This window comes from Hyperoodon ampullatus, assembly GCF_949752795.1.
Source record: "Hyperoodon ampullatus genome assembly, chromosome: 6".
Classification (NCBI taxonomy): domain Eukaryota; kingdom Metazoa; phylum Chordata; class Mammalia; order Artiodactyla; family Ziphiidae; genus Hyperoodon; species Hyperoodon ampullatus.
Window position 1 is genome coordinate 27,894,374 of NC_136919.1, and position 27,410 is coordinate 27,921,783.

The 27,410-nt window shown below is 42.5% G+C and overlaps 1 protein-coding gene across 1 annotated transcript; it reads right to left on the reverse strand.

The window, feature by feature from the left end:
* Window positions 1-10,356: 10,356 nt before the first annotated feature.
* On the reverse strand, window positions 10,357-14,106 carry BAAT (bile acid-CoA:amino acid N-acyltransferase; the record flags this gene model as incomplete). The annotated part of the gene is made up of 3 exons (XM_079706625.1): window positions 10,357-10,950; window positions 13,204-13,406; window positions 13,644-14,106. The coding sequence occupies 3 exons, from the start codon at window positions 14,104-14,106 to the stop codon at window positions 10,357-10,359; spliced, it is 1,260 nt and encodes a 419-aa protein (XP_079562751.1).
* Between the last annotated feature and the right edge of the window lie 13,304 nt (window positions 14,107-27,410).

Here is a 27,410-nt window from a genome sequence, read left to right on the forward strand (position 1 = left end):
AACGGCTGACGTGTCACAAGCTGTTTTTTTTTTTTTTAAATCACCCTCCAATTCGATACTTCAAGGCACACAGTTACTTGATGTCAAACTGTGAAGACACGTATTATGTTTATCTAGTTAGAGGCTAATGTTTTGTACATTTTTTGTATGAGGAAGTGATGTAGCTTGCCCTGATTTTCTTTTTTTTTTTAGTCAGCTTTAATATATTTATGCCAGAATTTTAAACAAAATTTTCTTCTTCTTCAGGTGTGCATTGAAGAACCACATTTATTCAATGGTTGATGTTGTTTTGTGATATTTGTACACAAACCTTCTTTTCTCAGTTTTATAGACACTGAAATGAAATAATTCAGTTTAATCTTTTATTATAACAGTTGCTGCCTCCTCCAGAATTTTTGAATTTAAAAATAAAAAAACTTCTGAGTTGCAGGGAAGACAATGTTGGTTTACGGTAAATCGCAAAATCAATTGTGTAGAAAGAAGTATTACTTTGAAAAAGAACTTTTTCTGATTTCTTAACATGTGATTACATTCTAAGTTAAAGTAACATATTAATAAAATCACCTAAGTTACATAAACAATGGCAGGAAATTCTGGATTTCAGGAATGTTGGGTATGATTCTTAGGTAATGGCCTCTCCTGGTCAAGAAATTCAAGATCTTTCTGCAATTATGTCTTTGGGCTGGCAGGTGACACTGCAGCCTTCTTTCCAAAAAACTGCCAGTACCAGCGTCCCCTGTCAACTCAGTTTTGTAGATCATATTGTATGGACTTTATATGAAAATGAATATTTTACAGTTTGCACAGTATTATTTTGCAGAAAGGGTATCAGAGCATCTACAATCTAGAGCCCCAGAGCAACAGCTTGACTTTGTGGCTTTTAATTGTTCTAGAATTTTAACTGCATCACATTTTTCTAGCATGGTAATAACTAATGTGTAACTTCCTTGAGAGCAGGAGCTCCCTTGTCTGTATCTATCAGAACGTTTTCTCGACACTTCCATGTTGGTTCTTCTTAGCTTTTTTTGTACATATTTTTTTCTAAAGAAAAAAGTTATCACAAAATGTATCTTGGCTCGTGTCCTTTGTTTGAAGCTTCATCCACTGGGCAAAGGTATTTGAAGAGTCACAATGACGTGACCTCAGTAAGTGTTTATCCTCCTCAGTTCCATGCCTATGGGATCAATCCTAACAGAGGCATGACTGATATGTCCTTTCATGAAGGAGTGTGTGTTTAGACAAAATAATTCTGGAAATTAAGACACTCAGAGGCACATTCTGGATGCCTAGCAAGCTACCTTTGTCTTCAGCTTGCCCATAGATACTTCTAAGGTGTCAGTAAAAAGTCAGAATCATTTTTAGGAAAAGTTACCTCTGCTAAAACTCATCCCCCATCTCATTCTGGCCTAAACTTATTTGCACTTACATGTATATACACTCACACACATCTTTTGAGTGAAGTCTGACTAAAAGTTGGGGAAGTGGGCAAGAAAGGAAAGTGTTGAAAGCCCTACTCATCCCTGATGCTACATCACAACCATAATCTGGTTGTTCAAAACAAGGAACCCAGAGAAGCTGTGATGACCCCAAGGCAGTGCTATACACGTCAGCACTGATATTAGAATTCAGGTCTGCCCAACTCCAAATTCCATTCTTTCCACTACACCAAAATGTCTGCGAACCAAGTCCACATCTTTTCAAAGGTTTTTCAATGTCATCTACCTACTTAGGTATTAGACTATAATTAGATGTGTAGCTGACCAAAGTACATCATGAGAAAGATGCATTCTAGTTATGAGAAGGAATAATTTGCAAGTTCTGAGGCTTCCAATCTTGTATAAACTACCTAAGTATAATGTTGCCCAACTTCAGAGTGATTCATCTTCTAAATATATAATTTTTTAATAACGGCAATGAGAGCTCAATTTCATTGTTCATAAGACATTCTGAAAAATACTGGCAGACTCTATTGATTTTACACTGCCCATTTCTTATCACAATGGGAGACCATCTAAATAGGTAACTACCAGATATCACATTTCCAAGAACATAAGTTGACCAAGTGAGGGTTACCCTTCTACTCTTTTCTCTGGTTTCGACCTGGAAGAACCAATTAGAAGTGTTCTGAGATCTCTGGCCACAGACTCCAATTTCCTGGCCTTGATATGTTATTGATGACTTCAGTGAGTGATGCTCCACAGGACACGACACTGGGGCACTTGGAACTAAGGACCATCTCTGGGCTCACATCCCTGGGATCACAGAGCCAGTCTGATTCCTCCCATTATGACAAGGGAAACTTAGTGTTACCCCTGATTTAGCCCCAAGTCATTTCACTGGCTTCATATTGATCTTGGAAGCCTGCCATTTGAGATTCATTTCTTAAGGCTAGAGACCCCCCACATGGGCCTTCTAACCAGGACAAAGCCCTCTGTGTAAGTAGGAGGAGTGGTCACTATCACCTCAGGATTAATTCTGCAATGAGCTTTTCTTCCTCTTTTTAAAGAAAGCCCAGAGGAGCCTGAGAAGTCTGACTCACTGTGAGAGGGAAGCAGGAAGAAACAAAAGAAAGGCTGATATAGTGTGGACGTAAGCAACCTCATGAGACTATTAGCCCCTGAGGATATTTATGACATCTTTCAGTTCTTTGATTCTGCACCCAGAATAGGATCTGACAGAGCCAAGTTTGTCAAATAGACAGGTTCCAGGGTTCCACTTAATTTGTCTGAAGGAGACTGTGACTCATTTGGAAATAAAGAGAATTTGCATGGGGCCTGAAGGTAAATGAAAGATAAGTATATTTAGATACAGAAATAAGGGTGAGGAAACTGCACCCAGCGGTTACGAAGATGTGGGTGCCTCTCTTGGTAAACTCTAGAGATCTCTCTAATTAGACTATAATAGACAGAAGGACTGTATGTAGCTCCAGTGAATCAGAATGCAAGCAGGCATAATCCCATATACAGGAGGAGAAGCAGACATTATTGGTATGATTTAAAGAGCAGAAGAGACAGGAATAGCATTTTTGTTTCCAAAAAATTGCCTTGAATTCCCTATTATATGCAACTACCAGAACTTCGAGGGTGTTTAAGTGTCTTGGAGGCAGACACAAATACCAGCTTGCCCTAGTTCGTTTTAAGGAGGTTGCCTTAAGGCTGTTACACTATTCTTGCCCTGCTGAAGTCAAGATGTGTACTAGAACTTGTCTGTTATTTACTGTCATCCCTTCTACTATCATGGGAATTTTGGAATGAACATCAAATCTCTTGCTTGCATCCTAGTTCTTGGTCCAAATATCCCAGGATTGAGTGATACAATCATTCAACAGGTATTTAATGAGCATCTATTATGTGTTAAGAGTCATGCCAAGAACTGGGAATATGCAACAAAATTGACCTACTTCTCACCCTTATGGAATTTTGGGTCAAGTGGAAGAAAAGGAGGACCACAAAACATTTAGCGCTTTGAAGGGAGACCTGATTTAGATAGGGCAAGTGTTATGTCTTCTTTAAAGTGACATACACATTACAATGAGTTGGAGATGAATAGACAGAAAGTAGCCAAGAGAACAGCATGTACAAAGGTCCTGGGGCAAAAACGAGTTTTACACATGTGAAGAACTGAAAGAAAGCCAGAGTGACACCCACTATCGGGTAACCCGTTCCAGGAGAAGTTTAGGGCCTGGGGCCCCCTACCTTTTGCTGAGTTCTTTGTGGGGGTCCAGCTCGTCTCTGTGTTAAGGCAGCCTCCAGCAGAGTGGCCTGTTGTTTCATTCTCCACTGTTCCTTTTCCCTAAACATGGTCCCTGCCATTAAAAATTTTAAAGGCAATTTCAGCAAGCTAAGACATAGGCATTCCTAAAGCCCCTTCCTAAAGCCCCTTCCACCTTTTGCATTTTCCTTTGTGTATTAGAGGCCCTCTGACCAATAAGTCATATTAACCATCTTTAAATTCTCTGGGCCTCAGGGACTGTGTCTGTATACGCCCATAGGCTTTAAAGATCCTCTCTAGAAATTCTGAAGGCTCCTCATTCCGTTTCTGCATTCCCTTCTGTGCTTCATTAAGGCTGTTCGGCCCCCTCTTCACAATCCTGCAAGAATGCAGTCTCGATAATGTCCAAGTTTGGGCCTATCCCCAGCATCACATCCCAGTTAGGATGCACTGTTGGTTCGGCTGTGCTGGCAAGCAGCCTGTATCGGGCCGCCAGGGGTTTCTGAATGAAGCTCACCTGCCTCCTCCCCAGCTCTATCCAGCACCATTCTACATGCTTCTGAAGTGAGGAGGGTGGTTAATAAATTTTGAACACCGGCCCAGGTCAGGTTGTGGGTTGCAAGAAATCGATGAAAGAAAGTTTTCCATCCTCTTTGGGTCATCTCTATAAGTTGACATACTGTTTAATTCCAATTAAATCTGAAGTTGAAAAACGAGAATGGGCCCAGGTCAATCCCATTGGCTACCCCATTTCAGCAATCACACCTCCAGTGGGGACTTGCCTTAAGGGATTTTGCCCCACCTGACAAGATCAAAAAACAAAATCCAGGGCCTTTAACCCAGGTAACTCAGCGGCTGTAACCTTTTATACTGTCTGCCCACATCCCACCAGGTGGGTCTCCAACCCACGACCGGGTCAGGATCGCACAAACAACCTGGGCATAGGTGTGTTTCTTTAACGAGGTTACCCAAAAGGCATCTTCCAAACCCAAACACCCAAAACCATTTTTTCACTGCAAAACGAAACTAAGTGCTGAAGGTTGGTGGCACCTCCCCAGAGAAATCTCAAGGACGGTCCCATTACAAATGGACCAGGCAGCTGCTTGGATTCGTGCACAGGCTCTCAGCACCAGCAAGAGGCCGACAAACCAACAGGCAAAATTCCCATCTGGACTTACCTCCTAGTTGACCCACCAAATTTGTTACTGAGCCAGGTTCATTTTTCAGGAGGCACAGCAAGCCAAAACGCTGAGTCACCAAGGCTCGAAGCAGAGATTTTACTCCCAAGGCAGCCAAGAGAAGAAACCGGAGAACAAACCTCAAATCCACCTCCCAGAAACCAAGGGGCTGGGTTATTTATGGGATGACCAATAAAGAAGCAGGGAAGGCTGAGGCGTGGGGGGAGTGGTGAAAGGTGATTGGGAAAGGGTGCGATAATCGTGGTCCTGCACAGGTGTAGCTAAGCTACAGGCCTCTCCACGTTCAAAAGGTCACCCAGCGGACACTAGCACCTGCCCAGCTGGAGGGTCGATGGTGCTACCCTTAACTAGCTCATCTTGAACTATACACAGCTGAGACTCCAAGGTCCTGGAAAATAACTTAGGCAAACATCTTGTTTAGGCTAGGAGCTGCTTGGAGGACATGCAAGTGTTAAAACGACCTTGATTAATGAAGGCAAGTGAAATGGATTTGACTAATCGTTACGCACAGTTTCAGATAGAACCAGGGGAAAAATAAAAGGAAATGCGATGAGAAAAGCCTGTAAATATATTTTCGAATATTACCTTTATCACACCACATATAAGCTCAAAAAACATTTATTAATTGATGGTGGAATCATCACTAATTTTTCTTTTTTTTTTTTTTTTTTCTGTGGTATGCGGGCCTCTCACTGTCGTGGCCTCTCCCGTTGCGGAGCACAGGCTCCGGATGCGCAGGCCCAGCAGCCATGGCTCACGGGCCCAGCCGCTCCGCGGCATATGGGATCCCCCCAGACCGGGGCACGAACCCGTATCCCCTGCATCGGCAGGCGGACTCTCAACCACTGCGCCACCAGGGAGGCCCCAATCATCACTAATTTGTGTCCAGAATTTGACATCCCCTACCCATACCCCATCTTGTAATCAGGGTGTCTAGAAAACCATTTTATTAGTTAAAATGTTGCTTGGTTAGCATGAAAAGAAAAATTTTTTAAGGTGAATAGTGTATACAGATCATTGAATAAGCCATGGGAAAAGCCTGCTGCACAGTCCTGGTCCCATGGCTAAGATAACTTTTCTATTGTTGACCCATCTATATTTCCTCTATTGGTGGATTTTCTTCTCTGACCCAGTTTTTCTCATTCAGGGCAATGATGGACATTCACTAAACCTTTCTCCCTGAGGCCAGAACACACCTCTGGTTGGTCTGAATTTTTCTTTCTGTATGTGTGGTATTATCAGTTAAAGTATTGTAAGGCTCTCTGTCTTTGAACTAGTCTGTCTTTTAATATTATGTGTTGAGCTAACAAAACTAAAAAATTATAAAGACATCACATCCAACCTCAATTATAGTGGAAGCCATAATATAACAGACAAGAGAAGATTGGATTATTTCATCCCTAGCTACTGCGCCTGGGTAGATAACTGCTGTCAGGTGGGTGAAATAATAGTTACATGAGTTTTGGAGGAAGACTATAAACTCAATCCCATTGTAAAGTCATCTATACTTGTGTGGGCTTAGGTATGTTAAAACTCCTCAAGGCTTAGTTTACTCATCTGTAAAATGGAAATAAGTTAGTGACTACCTATCCTGTGATGGTTAATTTTATGTATCAACTTGACTGAGCCATAGGGAGCCCAGTTATTTGGTCAAACGTTATTCTGCGTATGTCTGTGAGGGTGTTTTTGGATGAGATTAACATTAAATTCAACAGACTGAGTAAAATAGGTTGCCCTCCCTAATATGGGTGGCCCTCACCCAATCAATGGAAAGCTGAATAGAACAAAAAGGCTGACCTTCCTTTAAAAAGAGGGAACTCCTGCCTAACTGTTTGAGCTAAGACGTCTGTCTTTTCCTGCCTTCAGTCTCATACTGAAACATCGGCTCTCCTTGGATCTCGAGTCTGCCCGCTTTCGGACTGTAATTTACACTATTAACTATTGTGGTTCTCAGGACTTCAGACTCAGACTACAATTACAGCATCAGCTCTCCTGGGTCTCCAGATTGCAGGTTGCAGATCTGGGGACTTAGCCTCCATAACCGCCTGAGCCAATTCCTTATAATAAATTTCTTTCTCTCTCTGTATATTTATCTTGTTGCTTCTATTTCTCCAGAGAACCCTGACTGAGATTTTGGTACTGAGAGTGTTTCTAAAGAAACAGAGTTTTAAGGATGAGTTTTCTGAATTGGTTCTGGCGTTTCTGGAACTGGCTCTTCAACCTGATTAGATTTAAAGTTGCTAATAACTCTATTTCAAGTAGTAAGGAGAATACTGATAGTCTATGGCATGACCTGGAAATGAAGATATGAAAAATATCACCACTGGACACTCCTCATCAACCTCTTATAAGAAGCAAAGGGGGACTTCCCTGGTGGCACAGTGGTTAAAAATTCACCTGCCAATGCAGGGGACATGGGTTCAAGTCCTGGTCCGGGAAGATCCCACACGCTGCGGAGCGACTAAGCCCACGCGCCATAACTACTGATCCTGTGCTCTAGAGACCGCAAGCCACAACCACTGAGCCCGCATGCCACAACTACTGAAGCCCATGCACCTACAGCCTGTGTTCCGCAACAAGAGAAGCCACTCCAATGAGAAGCCCGTGCACTGAAACGAAGAGTACCCCCTGCTCGCCACAACCAGAGAAAGCCCGCGCACAGCAACGAAGACCCAATGCAGCCAAAAATAAATAAATTAAATAAATTTTTAAAAAACCTAAAAATAGAGCTACTATATGACCCAGCAATTCCACTCCTAGGTGTATATCTGGAGAAAACCATAATTCAAAAGGATGCATGCACCCCAATGTTCATTGCAGCACTATTCACAATAGCCAGGACCTGAAAGCAACCTAAATGTACATCAACAGAGGAATGGATAAAGAAGATGTGGTACATATATACAATGGAATATTACTCAGCCATATAAAGGAATGAAATAGTGCCATTTGCAGAGACATGGATGGACCTAGAGATTGTCATACAGAGTGAAGCAAGTCAAAGAGAAAAACAAATGTATAATATCACTTATATGTGGAATATAGAAAAATGGTACAGATGAACTTATTTGCAAAGCAGAAATAGAGTCACAGATGTAGAGAACAAACTTATGGTTACCAAGGGTGGGATGAACTGGGAGATTGGGATTGACATTTATACACTACTATGTATAAAACAGATAACTAATGAGAACCAAATATATAGCACCAGGAACTCTACTCAGTGCTCTGGGGTGACCTAAATGGGAAGGAAATCTAAAAAGGATATATGTATACGTATGACTGATTCACTTTACTGCACAGCAGAAACTAACACAACATTGTAAAGCAACTATACTCTAATAAAAATTAATTTAAAAATAATAATTATTGATTGCAAAAAAATTAATATGAAATTAATGGGGTTGTCATGGAGAAAAGATGTAATGCATGCTAAAGTTCTTGTCTGTTGGGGCAGAAAAGTAAATATACCGATTATATCTCTTACTTTTTTATTATGAAAACTTTGCAAGCATACATAAAAGTAGAGAAAACAAACTTCACTATACCGATCATCTGGATATAGTAACTTTTCACATTTGCCATATTCCTGTAGTATTTTAAAACAATTCCCAGATACTGCAACGCTTCACCTCTAAATATGTCAGTATGCATCTCTAAAAAGTTACTTTTTTACATAACCCCAATACCATTTTGACCCCAACAAGATAACAATTTCATAGTATCGTTTAATATCCAGTCATTTCAGATTTCTCTAATTATCCCCTAAATGTCTTTTTACAGTTACTTTGTTCAAACCAGGCCCATACATAGCATTTGGTTGATATGCCTCTTAAGTCCCTTTTAATTTTGAACAATCCCCCAGCTCACTCCAATGTAAAAAGGAAAGCAAAATCCCACAGAGTGAAAAATTCCAAATTTTTTCATGCAATTAACTTGTGAAAAGAGACAAGGTCAGTTGGTAATTAACCTGTGAAGAGACCAGGTCATAGAATGATGGACAATCTATGTTTGTCTCCTTGTAGTACCATTTAACTTGTTCACTAACTACCACATTAATAAGAAGTTTGATCTAAGGGCTTGATTAGCTTCAAGTTGAACAGTGTTGTTAGAAATAGTTCTAAGTAGTGCTGGGCACTCCACATTACATCTTGTCATGAAACACAACATGTCAAATTGACCATTTTTAGAGATGCTAAGTTTGATCAGTGGGTTCAGGTGGAGACAATCTGACCTCTCCATTGCAAAGTGAGGTTCCTTATAACCAGCAAGTTATCTACAGGATGATACTTTGTACTTTGGTAAAATTACTCTTGGATTTAAGGGTGGGGGGAGGGAGGAAGTAAATCAAACTATTTAGACATTAACAAAATGAGAACACTGCATATCAAAAAGCCAGGAAAACACAAATACAGCAGAAGGAATGAACTTATTTCAAAGAAGCATACGCTGATGAATCAGGAAAAATTAGATTTGACCAATAAACAACCCAAAAGCTATTCTAAGAAAAGATTAATAAAATAGACAAATATTTAGCAAGTCAGACTGAAAGGAAAAGGAGAAAGCATGCAAATAAACAACAGGGGATATGTAAAAAATTATAAGAGAAAAATGTGTTCCAGAAAATAGGGGTGAAATTCTGAGAAAATATAAATGACTAGGTTGGCTTCAAAAGAAATTTTAAAGCCCAAACTAGTCAATATGAGAAACTGACCTAGTAGAATTAGATGAATAAGCAAAATTAGTCCATTAGTGAATGCAATTCACCACATTAACTGGTTAAAGGAGAAAAGCATCATGAAAATGATAATAGCTAACTCTGATATAGAAATTGCTATGTGCCCGGCTCTCTTCTAATCACTTTAAATATAGCTCATTTAATTTCCCTAAATGCTCCAAAGGCACTTGAGCATTTAGCCCCACTCCTGATTAAAATTATAAAAAAGAAATATATTTTAGGAATAAAAAGAAGTGTCACTATTCTAAAAAAGAATTAACGTATCTACTGGAAATCTCTAGCAAGGATTACCCTTGATGGTGGCATCAGAACTTTTCATATCAAATGTCAAATTTAACTCACAATGGTTTAAACAGAAAATGATTTCACAAGTGACTTCCAAGTTCCAGGACATTCATCTAGATTGGCAATACCTGGATCCAAGGTTTCCCTTACCAGGGTACAAAAGGTTATTCAATTTGCAAGGGTATCACAATTTTGAAATAGCAACGTACCTGGTGCATATAAACCAAGATTCAATTTACAAAAATTCAAAGCACATACAATTTTGTTAGAAATATTTCAGATGCACCTGATTCTTTGACTTTGTCCAATTTCCTTCCAGTTGATTCAAGATGACTGTGAATCTAGAGAAATCAGGAGTCCCCTCCCCCACCCACATCCCTGCCTCATCCAGTTTTTTTGGTCTCCCCTCCCCTATCATCACCCTTAGAGTGTGCTTCTGCTCTGAACAAGGTGTTGCCTGAAGAATTTCTGGATCTCTCCCCAGGCGTGCTCCTGGGCTGCCGCGTGGCCCACAGGGTCCCCACCCCAGAGCATGGGGCAGAAGAGGCCGCGGCTCCAGGACGCATAGCACAGGGGCAAATAGGGCGGCTCTATGAGGTGGCCCGCCCCGGGGTAGAGCAGCATCTTTCCGCTGCTTCTGCCGTGCCTCTGCAGCTGGTCCAGGGCTTGCTCAGCGTACTCTCTGCTTTTGAAGCATTCGTCACCCTCCCCTATAATGAAGAGGATCGGACCCTGGGCCTTTTCAACAGGAAGCACACTGTGTTGATTCAGTGCATCTCGGGGGTTCCCCTTGTAGTTACGGAGGCTCAAAGCGCCCATGACGTTGAACACCATGCGCTCCGGAAGCGAGGGGACGGGTGTTATAACCAGATCCCGGTACCTGAGCGGAAATTCAAAGATGGCATTTGACCCATTGATGCAGACAGTGGCTGCCACCTCCTTCAGGTGGCAGGCCATGGCCAGCCCGATCTCTGCACCTTTGCTCACAGAGATCACTCCAATTCCTGGCTTTTGGATCTGAAGGAGAAAATAAAGGAAACCCATTACAGGACATTCTCTGAGAAGGAGCTGTGCTACAGGCCAGTAAGCTAGTATGATGGGAAGAGTCTGAAAATGTGGGGTGGAGTCCTGGCACTAAGGTTTACCAGCTTTGCGACTGAGAGAGAATACTACCTACTTACCCTCCCTAAGCCTTACTGTCTTATGGGGGTCATAATATTACCCACCTTGTAGGACAGTTGTGAAGATTAAGTGAAAAAATAGAAATTAAAACTCTTCACCCAAAGCAGAGCTCTATAAAGGCAAAAAGGGTCTAATACACCAGCAACATTAGACATCACAAGAGCAGAGGCAGGTAAGATTTCTGAAGAATCAAATTCTTCTCTCCAGCTAGTAAAAGAGGTGTCCTGGTTTCTTTCAAATATTAGGTAAGTGTAATTCATATTTAAACAGCATTTTACAGCTACAAAGGATTTGCATATTCTTTAAAACAAAGGCTAATCCTGGAAGGATTGGGAGTGTAAAGATGAAAGACTTGGATTCTGTAAAAAACTGAATGTCAGTTCCCAGTCCACTAGGAAAAGTAGTAGGTCACAGGAGGGAGTCCTTAACTTTGTGGTGGGCCCAGGGACCAGAGGGAAGGGAAGAAGTCTGAGGGACGAATGAGGAAAGGAAGGGCATTCTGGACAAACAACAGCAAATACATAGTGACTCTGTGTGTGTACTTGGCTCACAGTGGTATCCCCAGCACCTTTCTATCATCAGAATCACCTGAAAAAAAAAACTTTAAAAATTTGAACTTTCTGAGATCCAGTTTTTTGAGAGCTACTTCAGTAGGTCTGAGTGGGCCCAAGAATCTGATACTATAAAATATCCCCAAGGAAATCCAGTGTGCATCCACATCTGGGAACCATCCACGTGAGGAGTGGATTGGGAAGTGAGGGAGGAGGGCTATACCTGGAGACGGGAAATTGATTAATGCACTATTGCAGCATCACAGCTGAGCAATGATGAGGGACTAAGACAGCGGCAGGGAGGGTGAAGAGGGTGTGATGTACTGAGAAAGAACCTAAAACACTTTGGGATGGGTTGATGGTGTGGGGAAAGGAAGAGGGAAGAAACCAGATGGGCACAGGTGACAAGGTGGATTTATTTATTTATTTATTTATTTATTTATTTTTGCGGTCCGCGGGCCTCTCACTGTTGTGGCCTCTCCCATTGTGGAGCACAGGCTCCGGACGCGCAGTCTCAGCGGCCATGGCTCACGGGCCTAGCCGCTCCGCGGCATGTGGGATCTTCCCGGACCGGGGCACGAACCCGTGTCCCCTGCATCGGCAAGTGGACTGTCAACCACTGCGCCACCAGGGAAGCCCAAGGTGGATTCATTGAGCGTTTACTATATGCTCGGCCCTCCAACAAGAAAACGGGGATTGAGGAAGTGTAAGTCTCACTCAAGGTTACAACAGTATCAAGGGGCAGAGGTGGGAATTGAACCTCTTCTGTGGAATCTAGCTACAAATTGAATTTTGGCAATTGCCCTTTCTCCTCATACAATGTCACAAATAGTTAAATTTGAAGTGAAAAAAAAATTAACTTGAAAACATTTTACCTGGGATTTAATTCCTTCTAGGCAATCCTTTAAACAGAGCCAAATATGCTTAGGAAAATCACACGTATATTTGATTATGATGACGATAACACTGAAGATGAGGATACCGGTGATGCTCCAATAGGAAACACCTCCTATCTCTTCTTGAGAAGAGTCAAGGCTCCAGGAGAGAACGATGTAAGTTGGGGAGTCAGGATGACTTAATGGTTTGGAGCAAAGACATTGCCCCAAGGGCTCTGTCACTTACTGGCCGTGGGGTGTTGGCCTCTTACTTAACTGAGATGGGTATGCCTTCTCATCTGAAAAATGAGGACCATGTCAAAAGTACTAACTTCGTACGGTAATTATGAGCATTAAATGAGATAGTGCATATAAAGTATTTAGCATAGAGTCTAAGAAATACCTGATATTTGAACATTTTTGAACTAGCAAATGAAGGGAATCATAATATACCCACCATTTATTGTCTCCTTTGTGCCAGTAAGCACTAAGCTGATCCTAATCAACCCAACAATCCTACACGGTATGTATTATTATCTGCATTTTAACTCAACTGTGCTGTGCCCAAGTCTAAACAGACTGGTAATATAGGCAGAACGGACATTTGTGAGGTTTTTTTTTGGCTATAATGTTGCCAGGTAAAATGAAAAGTATTTTAATACCTTGGGATGAGCTAGTAGCAAGTTGGCAGCTTCCTCAAAATATTCCAGGTCCACCTCCTGCAACTGCTTGGGCAGGTCTTCGTAGGCAAAATATGCTAGAGCCAGCACTGCAAAACCACGGGTAGCCAGAAGACTGGCCCGATATTCAACTAGACCCCCGATGCCCCCAAACAAATCAATGAGTCCTGGGAAAGGGCCTTCCCCTAAGAGCAAGAAAAAAGAGAAGAGAATGAGATCAGAAAGAGTAACAAGAGGGTCAAGTAGGTAGCAGCAAAAGTACAGGCTCAGCAGAATGAATTCCACCTTCACACGCACAACGAAACGGCTTATTACTTTAAAAATATTGTGGGAAATACTAGTTCTCCAACAGTTTGTTGCCCTTTGTTTTTGTTTTTATTTCCATGAACCATGTCTTCTAGATCACGAAAGATTAGTCTCACCTGGAGGGAGGAAAAGGGCTCCTCGCACACGACCTTCTTGGACCTGCACCCGCTGCACCTCAGGGCTGGAGAACCAACGCTGCACCACCTGGCTGGCCCTGGGCTGAATCTCCCCTGACTTTTGTAAATTAACGGAGTCATATAGATCCAGAGTGACCCAAAAGGGGCTGTTCATCACATCTTTCTTAACCAGCCTCTCAAAAGCCTTCTCAGGCTTCAGAGACCAGAAGAGGCCCATAGGGTGGACCCCCACGTAGTGGCCCCCCAAGGCAGGATCCTGCTTCAGGTCCAGCTCACCAGCCTTGCTGGCCCTGTAGAAGGCTCTGGACTGGTACAGATTCCCCTTCTCATCCTTCATAGATGCCACGAGGGTCACCATCTGCAGTGGGGGCAGGCCTGTCACTCGGATGTGCACGGGCTCATCCACGAGGGCACTTGCCGGGGTGGCTGTCAGCTGGAACATTGGCAACCAGCAAAGGGACCAAGTGGTATTTCCTGACCTGCAGTGGGAGAGAAAACTCTGAGTTGGAGATTTCAGTTCCAAGGAAGAGGCCCAGACAAGGCTTATATTAGGTCTGGCCAAGGCAGATTTCTGGATACTAGTGCAAAATACACAGGACATTTGGAGGAGGGAAAATAGGGTGTGCAGACAGTACTCATTATTCTCATTTTACATATGAGGAAACAGGTTAAGTGACATGCTCAAAGTCTTGTAAATAATTAATAGTAGAACCTGAAACTCAAGCTAGGTTTGACACTACAGCCTCCTGTCTTATCCATTACAACACTGTAGGAAATCTTAGTTTTGTGGTTTTGAGTAAGTTGAGCTTCATATCTTCAGTTGAGATCATTCCCAGGTGACCTATTTCACTGGTGTTTGTTAGGATCCGAGGGGGTAATGCATGATTAAGGGTTTATTGGAAGGATCAGTGCTGCTTTTCAACTCCCACACCTACATAAACAAGAAACATGTTACGCTGTTGTTTCTTTCTTTCTTTTCTCTTTTTTTAGTTTCCAATCCCTCCCTGCCATTGTAAGACGGACTGCCAGCTCTTTTCAGAGTTCCCATTATTTGTTCTTTTTAAGGGAAAATAAAACTTCATGATCTGCTTTTGTGGCTTTCCAACGGAGTGATAAATATAAAATATTGTTTGTAGCAAAGCGAATGAAATATACATTTGATCCGCTATTTCACACTCTCCTCATTTTAGGAGCAAAATTTGGGGTACTCTCTCCCTCCTTCCTCCCCCTGTACATTCCTTCTTTCTTTACTTTCCCTCCTTTCTTCTATACCTCATTCCACAAAGGATTTGAACCTGTTTATAGATAAAGGAGGCATAAACAAATAAAAATAAAATAGGATCTGGGAAAATATGAACTAGCATCAGAGACACTGAATGAATGACAGCCAAAGGAAAAAAGGCAATCTCTCAGTTGTGTTTTTCTAATTAGCCTCATAGAAAGGGTTACCAGTTTCTCAAGGGAAAGGAAAAAGTGAGACCTTTCCAATATTTTCCTAAAATAAATTTCTCATATGAAACTTTGACATAGGTATACATCATTTTTCCAACAATATCTTCACACAAATGGTAGTAATACGTGTCCTCTCAGAAAGCCTGATCCTCCAAGGGATCCTTGATTTTATTTTACAGAGGAATGCAAAGTGAAGGCTTTGGGGTTTAGATTTGTGAGCAGAAAAGATTCTGGAGAAAATAAACAGGTTCTGGCAGTGCAGGGGCAGAAGAGGGGTTTTAATGCCCAGTTCTTCACTGTTGAAAGGGGGTCTTTGGAGGAAAGAGAGGGTCAAGGAAAAATGCATTTTGTGCTTCTTTTAAGAAAGTGATTTTCTGCAAAGGACGCACGCCCTCCCACCTGACCCCCATCAACAACCAGCATTACTGACCATTTCAAAACTCATGGTCAATAGAATAATATGGAATAAATAGAATGATTGTGAATGTTTTCCCTCAATACCAGCAGAGTTCTTGGCAGAAGAAGGTGTCATCAATTCAAACTTCCTGGGTCTTTCATATGTATCAGGGAAATGGGACCTGTAATATGAATAAGAACACCCCATGTCCCATGTGACATTTCAGTGCTCCCTTGGTATTTTCTGATCTGGTCCTTCCTATAACTCTCTGTATCTTCTGTTTCCTTCTTCCCAAAAAGAGATCATTAAGAAGGGGTACTTGCGTGCCCTATTCCACAAATTCTTCTTCCTTCTCAAAACTTCTATATAATTTATTGACTCAATACAGATTTTATTTTCAAATTGAATTAATTAACATAACTACTCTCCTGCATTCCTGCGTGCATCCCGCAGCTGGTCTTATTCTTCCAGGTGGACTGCAAATTCTTCAAGGGCAGCAACTATGTGTTAAAACTTTAGGAATCCTATTGATACTCATATAGTAAATTATACAATGTACATGCTTCAGAGTTATGAAATTCGTAACAGGGCCAGGAAAAAATAGCACCAAAAATGTAACTAAAATACTTTACTTATATAGTGCTTTTGTAATATAAAATATTAGAGTCTATTCCCAAGTCATGGTCCCTCTTTATCTGAGAATTGCTCCCTAAAGCCCAGAGATGGACACTCAGCAGCTATGTTTATACCATGTGACCTCCACCCCGGGGACCGTTGCTGACAGGATCAGGACTGGATACCTGATTCAAGATGTGCCAGGGATGTTCCCCCCTTGCCAATTTGGAATGGAGACCCAGAGTCACCAGTCACTCTATCAAGGTATGGACTAAAGGTGAAGCAAGAAGGCACCTAGGTAGCAAAATTTACTTGCATGACCAAGCCCCTGAAGTCCTGAAATTTTGCACTCTAGGTGTCCTCCTGCCTCAGCCTAGTCTTAGCCTTGGACTCCTTTTACGTGGCTGTATCCATAAAATTCAGAAGCTGTATCCAGATAATCACAGAAAGACAGTCTTGCAGTAGAGTATGGGAGTTTGAGGAAAGAGAGAAAGATACAGGGACAAAGAGAAATTAGATTGCTCCTATCCTGAGAAACCCCTGAAGAAAGAAAGGGTAGGTCATTTAGAAGGTCTGGTGTTATGTAAATAAGTGTCAGAGAAAAGAGAGATGGAAGAAGATAGGTTTCAGAAGACTTCAGTCTTTGAAAGGTATCTATCTTAGAGCTAGAATTTTATTTTGGGGTCTCAGCACTTAGCTGACTATGCTTACTGTTTTGTCTCCTAATTTTTCTGGAGCTCCTGTTAAATGTGTTAAGTTATTGATTCTGACTTCTCAGAAATTCCCCATAATGGTCATTAGTATTCTATGTCTAGATTTTTGCCATTTGCACCAAGGTATATGCAAGGGGTTAGATTATAATGAAACTTCCTATAAGAAGCAGGCGTTCTCCCAAGAGCACGTGAAACAAAGAGAGAAAGAGAGAGAGAGGTCACTTGATGAGTCACCAGTGTGTGCTTGTGAATGGTGTCTCAGGTTTCCTGACCAAAGACTAGGAAGCAGCCACATGATCAGCAATCCCACAGTCACTGCCTTTGGAACATGGGCTAAACAAAGTCACTTTTCACAGGCTGGCAAGATAGGGTGTGCCCTCATGAAGATTTGGTAGGGATCCAAGGCAAAGTTTGACAGATTACCTCTTCAGAAATTGATTGTAAGTCTATCAGACCTCAGACTTATTCAAGCCTTGTGCCATCTGTTCTTTATATAACACCCCCTTATATATTCAAGAAACAAGAAAAATCCAGGATTTAAATACATACACATGGGGACTTCCCTGATGGTCCAGTGGTAAAGAATCCATGTTCCAATGCAGGGGACACGGGTTCAATCCCTGGTTGGGAAACTAAGATCCCACATGCCATGGGGCAACTAAGCCCGCACGCTACAACTTCTGAGCCCGGGAGCCTCAACTAGAGAGCCCGCGTGCTGCAAACTACAGAGCCTACGCACCACAGCTAGAGAAGAGAAAAACCCGCATACCACAACTAGAGAGAAGCCTGAGCGCCGCAACAAAAGATCCCACGTGCTGCAACTAAGACCCAACGCAGCTAAAAATAAATAAATAAATACATACATACATACACATGTACACACACACACACACACACACATACACGAAAGAAGATTTGATACCTATACACCAGGGATTCTCAACTGGGGTTCTGAAGAGCTCTGAGGCTCTGCAAAATGTCACTAGGGTTTCCACAAGAGCTCTTAATTGGAAAGAAGAGAAACAGTTTTTGAACTTCAAGTGTGATGTGATGCTAGTGCATGCAATGATGGAGGGAGACAGTGACTGAGCTGTTCCTTTACATGTTGTTCAGCCCCATAGGGTGGTGTGTGAAAGGACCACGTACAATTGGCTGAGACCATTCTCAGTTTGGGATGCAAGATTAGGGGAGGCTGTTGATGGCTAGTGGCGAGCTCGATGTGGGGAAGAGCATGGTGGGCTGATGTGTGCCTCTCCTTCCTGAATTACCTCCTCCAAACTCCCCTTACGCTCCATGGACGGAGTTAAAGGAGTGAACAAACTCTATTGGTGTAATATGGAAGGGAAGTGGCATTCCAAAAAATGAATTTTTACACACTGTAGTCAGCTGCACCCTGACACTTTGTCATTATTTGTAAACATTGTGAAGTGTGGATAGTGTAAGAAGAGAATTTTCATACAGAATTATTTTTAGGGAATTTTTCTCATTTTGTTACTTATTATGAAACTCTTTTATATTTCAGTAAGCATTACAAATATGTCTGATGGTCCAATGGAGTGATAAATTTGAAGGTAAATTTAAAATTGGAGGAAGGGAATTGCAGGATTAGGGACAAGACTCAGAAGACTAGTGACGGAGAACTGCCATTTTCTGAGTCATTTGACAAGAGGCCACACACTGAGAAAGTCTGTCTTTACCGTGAAGCTGCTTATCAGTGGAATTTACATCAGCTGGTAATACAAGTTGTCCTGTTCCATTGGGCATGGTCTTTAACAAACAACTAAAAAATGCAGCAATGGCTCCAGGAAAATGGAAAAGACAAATAAAATATCACAATTATTTGACAAGTAAAGGGGCTGGTAATTTTAAGTGGCCTTTGGAATTCAGCTCTCCCCTCATTTCCCTTTTTTCTGTAACAGCAAACAACTATTGAGCACTTACTAACGGCTAGTCACTGGGTAATATGAATCCACATAGTAAAGCCTTTTCACTTTTCAGGACCCTTTTATGACCATTATTTCTCTTGACCCTTGCAAAAAACCTGTGGGAACAAAAAATTATTATTATCCTTACATTGTAAATTAGGAAATTGAGCTCAGCTAGTGCAATGACTTACCCAAGCTTGCCTATGTTGTTAATGATGAAGCAAGAATTTTAACCAGTACCGTCTGACCCTACACATAAACCTTATTTATCTTCCCCAAATGAGGGTAGACATATGAGACCTCATTCTTTTCCTAGCCTCCCCCTCTTGTTTTTCTTTCCTACTTCTTTTTTGACCTTAACTTCATCTTTCCCTTTCCCTAACTCTGAAGCTTTTAGTTAAATATATACCCTGGTGTACAGGGTGGCAGGAGTAGTAATGGAAGAGTAGGAGTAAACTTTAGTCCACAAACCCACATGTGCATGAAATGTAATTTTTTTTCTATTTTTCTAGATTCAGAGTAATTTCTATTTTGAGTCCTTGTTCCTCCAGATGGCAGAGATATAATCACAGAATTCAGAGCATCCTGCTTTTCCTGGGAGCTCAAGGAAGCTCCCTGTGACTGTGGCAGTGCTCAGAGACTTGGGGTTGGGAGACCCTGTTCATATGTTACTATGCATTCTTCTAAACCTGTTTTACAATGGATACCAGTGGTTCCAAATTCGGATACCTATAGGGGCCAGGCAGGTAATATAAATTTGTAGATACAGGACAGAGATGAACAAAATGTAAGACTGCAGTGAACCTAAGACTACCTGCCCATCTAAGGCATTCAAATGTATTCTATTAAAAAAAAATGCACACACACAAAACTACCCAACAACAACCAACCAACCAAAGGAAAAAACAACCCAAGGCATGGACCAAACGAAATACACCCATTTGTGACTTCTGAAATTCACATCATCTATTAGGCTTTTTGCAACATAAAGGCCAGGAAAAGATCTTTGTTTTTCTCTTTCCTGAAGCAATAAGTATCAACTGATCTCCCTCTGGAGGAAGAAGGAAAACAAGGTAAAATAAAAATACAAGAATGTGGGATGGGAATTGGGAGTGAGGACTCAGCCATTAATATTTCCAGTGGTATATGGCAAGTTAACCCTGCCCTCAAACCTTCTCCTTGTCACCTCTCACCATGCTGAATCTTTATGATTTTTTCCTGCTTTCCCTGTGTTCCATTTCTATTGTCTTATTCTAATTGGATCCCAACTAATCCACATACTGCTATAGGGATTAATATCTTTGTTAGTTGTTAAGGCTTATTGCCTGCCAGGGCCCGTCCCTCACAGATGTTCAAAATAAGTTGTAAGAAGACTTAAAACTTATCCTGTTCAACACTCAATTGTCATCATCATCAATGAAGCACCTACACTGTACGGGGACACCCAGCTGAAGAGGGCTGTCCCTCCTCTGGGCTCTCTCTCTACCATGTCACTCAGAGCACCTAATTCCTGAACCTAATATTAATGAGTCATGTATGCTGTGTGTACTCTCTCCTGTTACTCTGTAAATTTCTTGAAGGCAGGATCCTGTCTGATGTGTCTTTGTCACTTTCACTGCACAGGAGCCCTTCACATCCCATGTATTCATTAAATGATTGTGGATTTTCCTCTCCATTCCCATAAACTCTCATTCTTTTACCCAATTCTTTCTCTCTCTTGACAGTCGTTTTTGCTCCCCAGTCTAATCTCGACAATGTTGTCAGACAGATCTTTATAAAACTCAAAAATAATCAATTTTCTCATGTGCTTTAAACTTCCAGTGGCAGCCAGATTCATTTGAGGATAAAGTCTAAATCTTTTGTCCTAGCACTTAAGACTCTTTGCAAGGGAATGGCTCTACCATAGCACCCTGGAGATCTTCCATGTTTCCACAGGCACAGCTTGAACCACCATATGACCTAAATCTGGGTGGAATGCCTTGTGATCCTCCCAGGAGCATGGCATGAGAAGCAGTCTTTACAAGAGGCTTCACAAGACAGTTTTCCCATCTGTCTCTCCCTATCTTGTGGGAGGCTGCCATGAGGCAGCTTTCCCATCCACCTCCCTGGTTCCAGAGAGGCATGGGACTCTCCGTCTCATACTTACACCCTTTTAAGGCAGAGCTGCAGGCTCTAGGACCACTGAGCTGCAGTCTAGGATCAGCTCCTCAGCCACTGAATATCTCACAACTCTGCTGAAAACGTCTGGTTCCTTTTGCTTCAGTGCCATCCTTTCGGTGGGTGAGACAAGGACCCAGAGAGCTGCACCCTTGGCACCTCTTGCCTTCACTGCCTATATAAGTAATAAACTGTCTGAATCTAAAAGGGGCTCCTTATTTCTTTTCCAGCTGAACCTGTCAGTCTTGGACTTGGACTTCCCTTTGTGTTTGACACCCTTTATCATCTAATTCAATCAAAGTCTTTCACCACCACCCCGCGACCTATTTACTAGTCTAAGCAACCATCTCATTACAAACCTAGCAGAGGATATTGTCAAAATCTGCTTCTTTATGTCTCTCCCTTTTCTGCTCTATCCAATATAGTACCCACTAGCCATGTACAGCTACTTAAATTTCAATTCACTTAAAAATGCATGAAATTGACATTTAAAATTTAGCTTCTCATTCACGCTAACCACATTTTAATTGCTCAGTAGCCACATGTTACTAGTGGCTGCTGTATTGGACCATGTAGCTATAGAATATTCCCATCACCACAGAATATCCTACTGGACAGCACTACTCTGGATTGTAAAGTATTCCTCACGGGCAAGAATTATACCTTGTTCAACACTCTACTTCTCAGTTCCTAGAATAGTGCCAGCACATAGTGATCGTTCAGTAAATGTTTGAGGAATTAAGTGAAAGAATAAATGATAGATAAAAAAGCAAAAAAAAAAAAAAAGTTGAGTGACATATCTCAGAGAGAGTGTGAAGATAGAACAGAAGCCCAGTTGAATATTTATAGGCTACTTCTGAAGATGGAAAATTCCTCAAAATCCAATGGGATACAATTTCCAGGGTTCCTCACTTCTTTGCAGCAGAAGGCAGGACTGTCAATGAAACAGTTAATGTACACTGCAGACTGTCAATGAAACCAAAGATAGAAAGCAGCCAGAGGGCAAGAAACAAGAACTCAGCTGCCTCTCACAGGCATAGCCTCCTGGTGGTTGGAGAGGGAGCCCTCAGCAAAATGGAAGCAACCTGATAGGGTCTGAAAGCTGATAGCCACATTGCTGAGCAGGTTTCAGACTCCCCAGAGTCCCAGGGGGAAGGACGGGGATCAAGCCTGGGAGACCTTGACCTGTTAGAGGAAGGGCAGTCAAGAACTGGCGGGGACATCAACACATCAGAAGGCAGGAAACAAAGAATAAAAGAGAGCGCAAGGTCCCATGGAAGTTAAAATTACCATTACCAATCAAGAAACAAAAATTCCATTTCCTTTAGGATCCTGTTGCTTTTCTTCCTTCATCACAGCACTTCCTCCTCCCAATAAATCCCAGAGAGAAATTCTTTGAGTCAAGAAACATCTCTCCAGGGACTTCCCTGGCGGCGCAGTGGTTAAGAATCCGCCTGCCAACGCAGGGGACACGGATTCGAGCCCTGGTCCGGGAAGATCCCACATGCCACGGAGCAACTAAGCCCGTGCACCACAACTACTGAGCCTGCGCTCTAGAGCCCGTAAGCCAGTACTGAGCCCACGCACCTAGAGCCAGTGCTCCACAACAAGAGAAGCCACTGCAATGAGAAGCCCGCACACCGCAATGAAGAGTAGCCCCTGCTCACTGCAACTAGTGAAAGCCCATGCGCAGCAACGAAGACCCAATGCAGCCAAAAATAAATAAATAAATAAATTAATTAAATGTATATTAAAAAAAAATCTCTCCATTAGTCACATTAGGCTGGACCCTGACTTTTGCAGCCAAGTGTGCATTTCACCTCCAAAATAGCCTCTAAACAGTCTTCTGGTTAGGTTTATGCATCTGACATAAATCAGTGTTTGAACAATAAACTACCTGGGATAGTAATTTCTGGTTCTTCAGAGAACTGTGCTACCCACTGAGGTGAGCGAAACACACACAGAAAGACAAAGCAGCTTTCCCGGGTTCCCTGCTGCTGAAATCAGAAAGCAGACCTTTTCTACTTGGCCATGACAGCCCTGACTCACCCTGAATTCAGCTGCAGGAAGCAGTCTGGAGCGCGATGGCTTACTGAGCTGGCTAGAAGCACTGGACACTTGCCTACTGCTTGCCAATTTATATCGTTCAAAATACCCCAGCCTACTGTTCAAAGTTGAAATTGTCTCCATAGAAACCATCAGCTGCTCCTTTTTCTTTTTTTTTTTTTTAAGTTCCCAGGGACAGGGCTACGAGCACGTGCTGCCACCGTGTCTGGGCAGAGGCTCGGTTTAGCTGGTGTGCCTTTCAATCCAGGTGTTTCATAAAGGAATCTTTTATTTCCTCACATAGGTCTGGTTTCTACACCTCTTCCCTGGACTCCTCCTCTCAACTCCTGGCTCTCTTCTCCTTTGCTTCAATTCCTTCTCTATCTCCTCCTCTAAGTCAGTGGTCTCTTAGGCAGCTGCCTTTTTAGTGGTTTCTAAGATGAGTCCCAAATATCCATCTTCAGAGTGGCCTGGGTTTCAGACTCATCTGACAAGTCTGTTAAATAAAGATTCCCAGGCCCCTCAGCTGGAGATTCTGACTTGATAGGTTTGGGCTAAGTTTCTGGGATCTGTACTTTTAACAGCAGATTCTAAAGCATAGCCCAGTTTTGCAAACCACTCTTCGAAAGGACAGCAAAAGCCCTCCCCATGCAAAAATGCCTCCTCAGGACCAGAACCCCTGAAATCTGTCCTATTGTTAATCCCATCAGTCAATGTCCATTGTCAAAATTTACAAGTGATCCAAGCTACAAATTGCAGACTGTGCGTCCAGGTTGTGAACTCCTTGAGGGAAGGTACCATGTCTTTTAATTTTTGCATCTCTTGCAGCCAGTGAGGTGTAGCTGGCCTCTGGAATCAGAAAGACTTAGATTGGAACCCTGATTCCTTTACATCTGTCATTGTGACTGACCTCAGGCAAATTACTTACCTTTCTTTGGGCTTCAGCTTTCTAACTTGTGAAATGGGAATGGTACAATAAAATGTATTAAAAGTGAAATATAAGCCTTGAGGAGAAGGGGCCAATATTGGAAGTCATGGGCAGATTGGAATGTCTGGGAGAAGAGGAGGCTGTTTCAGCACACAGCTCTTACACAGGATGAGAGGTACCTTGGCAGGCTAGCAAGGCTCCCAGCTTAGTGACTAATTCCCAGGACTTGATCCAAGGATGGGAGGTGGGCTGGGGAGGAACGCAGCAGAAATAGTGTTGTTTTTAGTAAGACTCTAAGAGAAGCACAGGAAAGGGTGCTCCAGCACCCAGGTAATAAAGTGAGATGCATGCTAAACTGGCACAGAGTCAGACTTTCTTCACTCTGCTGCCTAGAACAGAAGACACCAGGGACCTGGCACTCCATGGACCCTCAAAGGATATAGCAAATTAAGAGTGGGGACATTGGTGGGAGCACTGGGCAGTAAGGTGCTAACCATGTACAAGGGAGGCATTAGCAGTTGTCAGTAGCAGGTGTGAACCATGCAGAAAAGACTGAAGTCCTCTGAGGAAGAAGGAATCTACCTCCAGCCTGCCTTCAGACCCAGGACTGTAACATCAACTCTTCCCTGGGTCTCCAGCCTGCTGGCCCACTCTGCAGATTTCCAGTCCCCTCAATCGCATGAGTCAAATCCTTAAAATACCTGTCCCTCTGTCTCTGTCTCTCTTTCCCTCTCTCTCCCTCTCTGTCTCTGTCTCTTCGATTACATCAATATATAATTTTAGGGTAGAATTTAACTGACATAAGGCAGATTAACAGGAGAAAAGCATACACATGTATTTAGTGTAAGTTTTATGTGACACAGCAGCCCTCACAAGGAATGAAGACCCAAAGCAATAGTGAAACCTACCTGTTTTATATTAGATTAAACAAAGAGAGGCAATTGTGGAAAAGTAATTATACTATGTGGGGAGCCTAAAGGAAGATAAGAATTGTTTTTAACAAGGTCTATTTGTACAGAATTATCTCAGTCTCAACTTCTTGTCCTTGATGATAAGAATGTTTCTTTCCTTCTGGTGTAGGGAGGACACCTTCCATCTGGGAGTTTTATCTCCTGCTTTCAGGAAGAAAAGGGGGAGGGTCAGAGGGGCTCTCTTGCAGCTGCTGTTTTTCTAAAGTGCTAGTATTTTTATGGCAAAGAGGCCTATTTTGGGATGATATATTCTGGTTTCCTTAGAAGGAGAGGAAAGAAAAGCAGCAAAAATAAGTGACTATGGAATGAAGACCATTCTGGTGGGTGAAAGTCATCAGGTGTACTTAAGGGATTTCGTTGAGCTTCTGCAGAGCTGCAGCACAATCAGTGGAAAACTGTGACTCCCTTTTGGTGACAGACCTAACAACATTTCTAATCATCATTAGAACCTAAAAAAATGTACTCCCTAAATAGGAGTAAACATAGAAATGGAAGTGTTTCTAGCTCTCCAGAGACAAAAACAGTGCTAGTGAATACAGCAAAATGTATTTCAGATTTCCTTAGAATTTAACAGCCTATGGGAAAGAAATCTCAACATAGTGTAACAGAAAATTTAGGGCTACATCCCCAGGTTCTGATCCCAGCACTGCTCTTAATTCATTGTAAAAATTTCTCCAAGACTCTATTACTTAGCTGTAACATGAGAAGGCTAACATAGATCAGTATTCCAAAATATTTCAGTCATTAAGTAGCATCTGCATAAGTTTAGCCGTATCTGTGTACACCCTGACTTATTACTTACAAGGAAAAATCTTTATTAATACCTCCCAATGTGTTTATATTCTCAGTAATTGTTTTATTCTTCCTCTGAAGCTTTATTACATTAAGCCTAGACCCTGGACCTGTTGTGCTAGGGGAGAAGGCATCCCTGCCTAGAAAAAAGGTCTAGGCCTTGACCAAAAGTGAGAATGAATTACAAGAAACTGGAAACCCCAGAGGAAGATTTTGTCCTGCTTCCTGTTTGGAGTTCTGGAAAGTAGAGTAAAACAGGATATTGTGTGTTTAAGCAGAGAGAGATGCAAAGACAGCACACATAAGTTTCTCTTTGCACTCCTGTTGTGTGAAAGGGTTCAGGAAGTTCCCATATTCTCACAAGTATGGGCATGGAAAGCAGCTGAGAGTTGAAGGCCATCAAACCTCCCTGGGGACCATTATGACAATGTGTGAGGTGACTCTTTAGCACGGGGTATGGGGTATGTAGCTCTACCAGGGATCTACAAAGGACACAGCTGACACTCGGGGAATTTTGAAGGACAATGAAGGACAAGTGGGGCAAACCCAGGGGATTTGAGTGGTTTCACCACCTGACCCAGAGGGTGAGAGTGAGCTTGCCACCTGGCCTTGACCGTTCTGAGAGAACAACCATGAGCTGCGAATGCATACACGCAAAAGGTCAATGCCTGGAGACCAGATGAGTTACACTTCCACCAGGTTAAGAAGCTGGCCAAGAATAGTTATTTGATCTAGTGTTCCTGCCACACACCCTTGCCCTGAGATTATACAAGCCCTCTTGCACCCAGATTTAGAAAAGAGGGTAGAGGATATCTTTTTTTTTTTTTTTTTTTTTTTTTTTTTTTGCGGTACGCGGGCCTCTCACTGCCGTGGTCTCTCCCGCCGCGGAGCACAGGCCCCGGACGCGCAGGCCCAGCGGCCATGGCCCACGGGCCCAGCCGCTCCGCGGCATATGGGATCCTCCCAGACCGGGGCACGAACCCGTATCCCCTGCATCGGCAGGCGGACTCCCAACCACTGCGCCACCAGGGAGGCCCTAGAGGATATCTTTGAAGGAAATAGAAACATTTCTGCTAATATCTGAACTTCAAATTAATTATTTACCTGAACATGGGCTGTATGAAACAAGAAAAGATTAAGATACCTTTAATGAGCTGGTTTATGTTTTCTTTCCCTTCCATCATCATTGGAAACAGGTGTTTGAAAGGAAGCCTGATTCTGTTACAGAAAATTAAAGAGAAGGCAGGATCAGTGGTGGCATAGGAAAACCCTAGCTCACCTACAAAACTACAACTACATGTAGAACAACTCTCTCCAAAAATGACCTGAAGACTAGGAGAATAGCTCTTCTACAACTGAGCATATAAAGACAACAACCACACTGAGACTGGTAGGAGAAGAGAAGCAATCTACTCAGGACCCATATCACCAGTGGGCAACTCAGAAGAGGATGGGGAAACCACAAACTTGGGAATCCTCCCTAAGGAGCAAGGGGTTCAAGCCCCACACTGGGGTCTAGCACTGAGACAGCAATCCTCCTTGTCTGGTTTTGAAAACCACTGAGGCTTTTTGAAGGGCTGTAGGAAACCAAGACTGATTTAAAGGGCATGTACACAGACTTGCTTGCCCCCAATCCCAGCACAGAAGCAGCAGATTGAAAAGTGCCTGGTGCTCTGGCTGGCCTGCCACGCCAGCCCCAGCACACACCCCAGCCCAGCCCCTCCAATTCCTGTCCTGCCCCCCGTCGAGG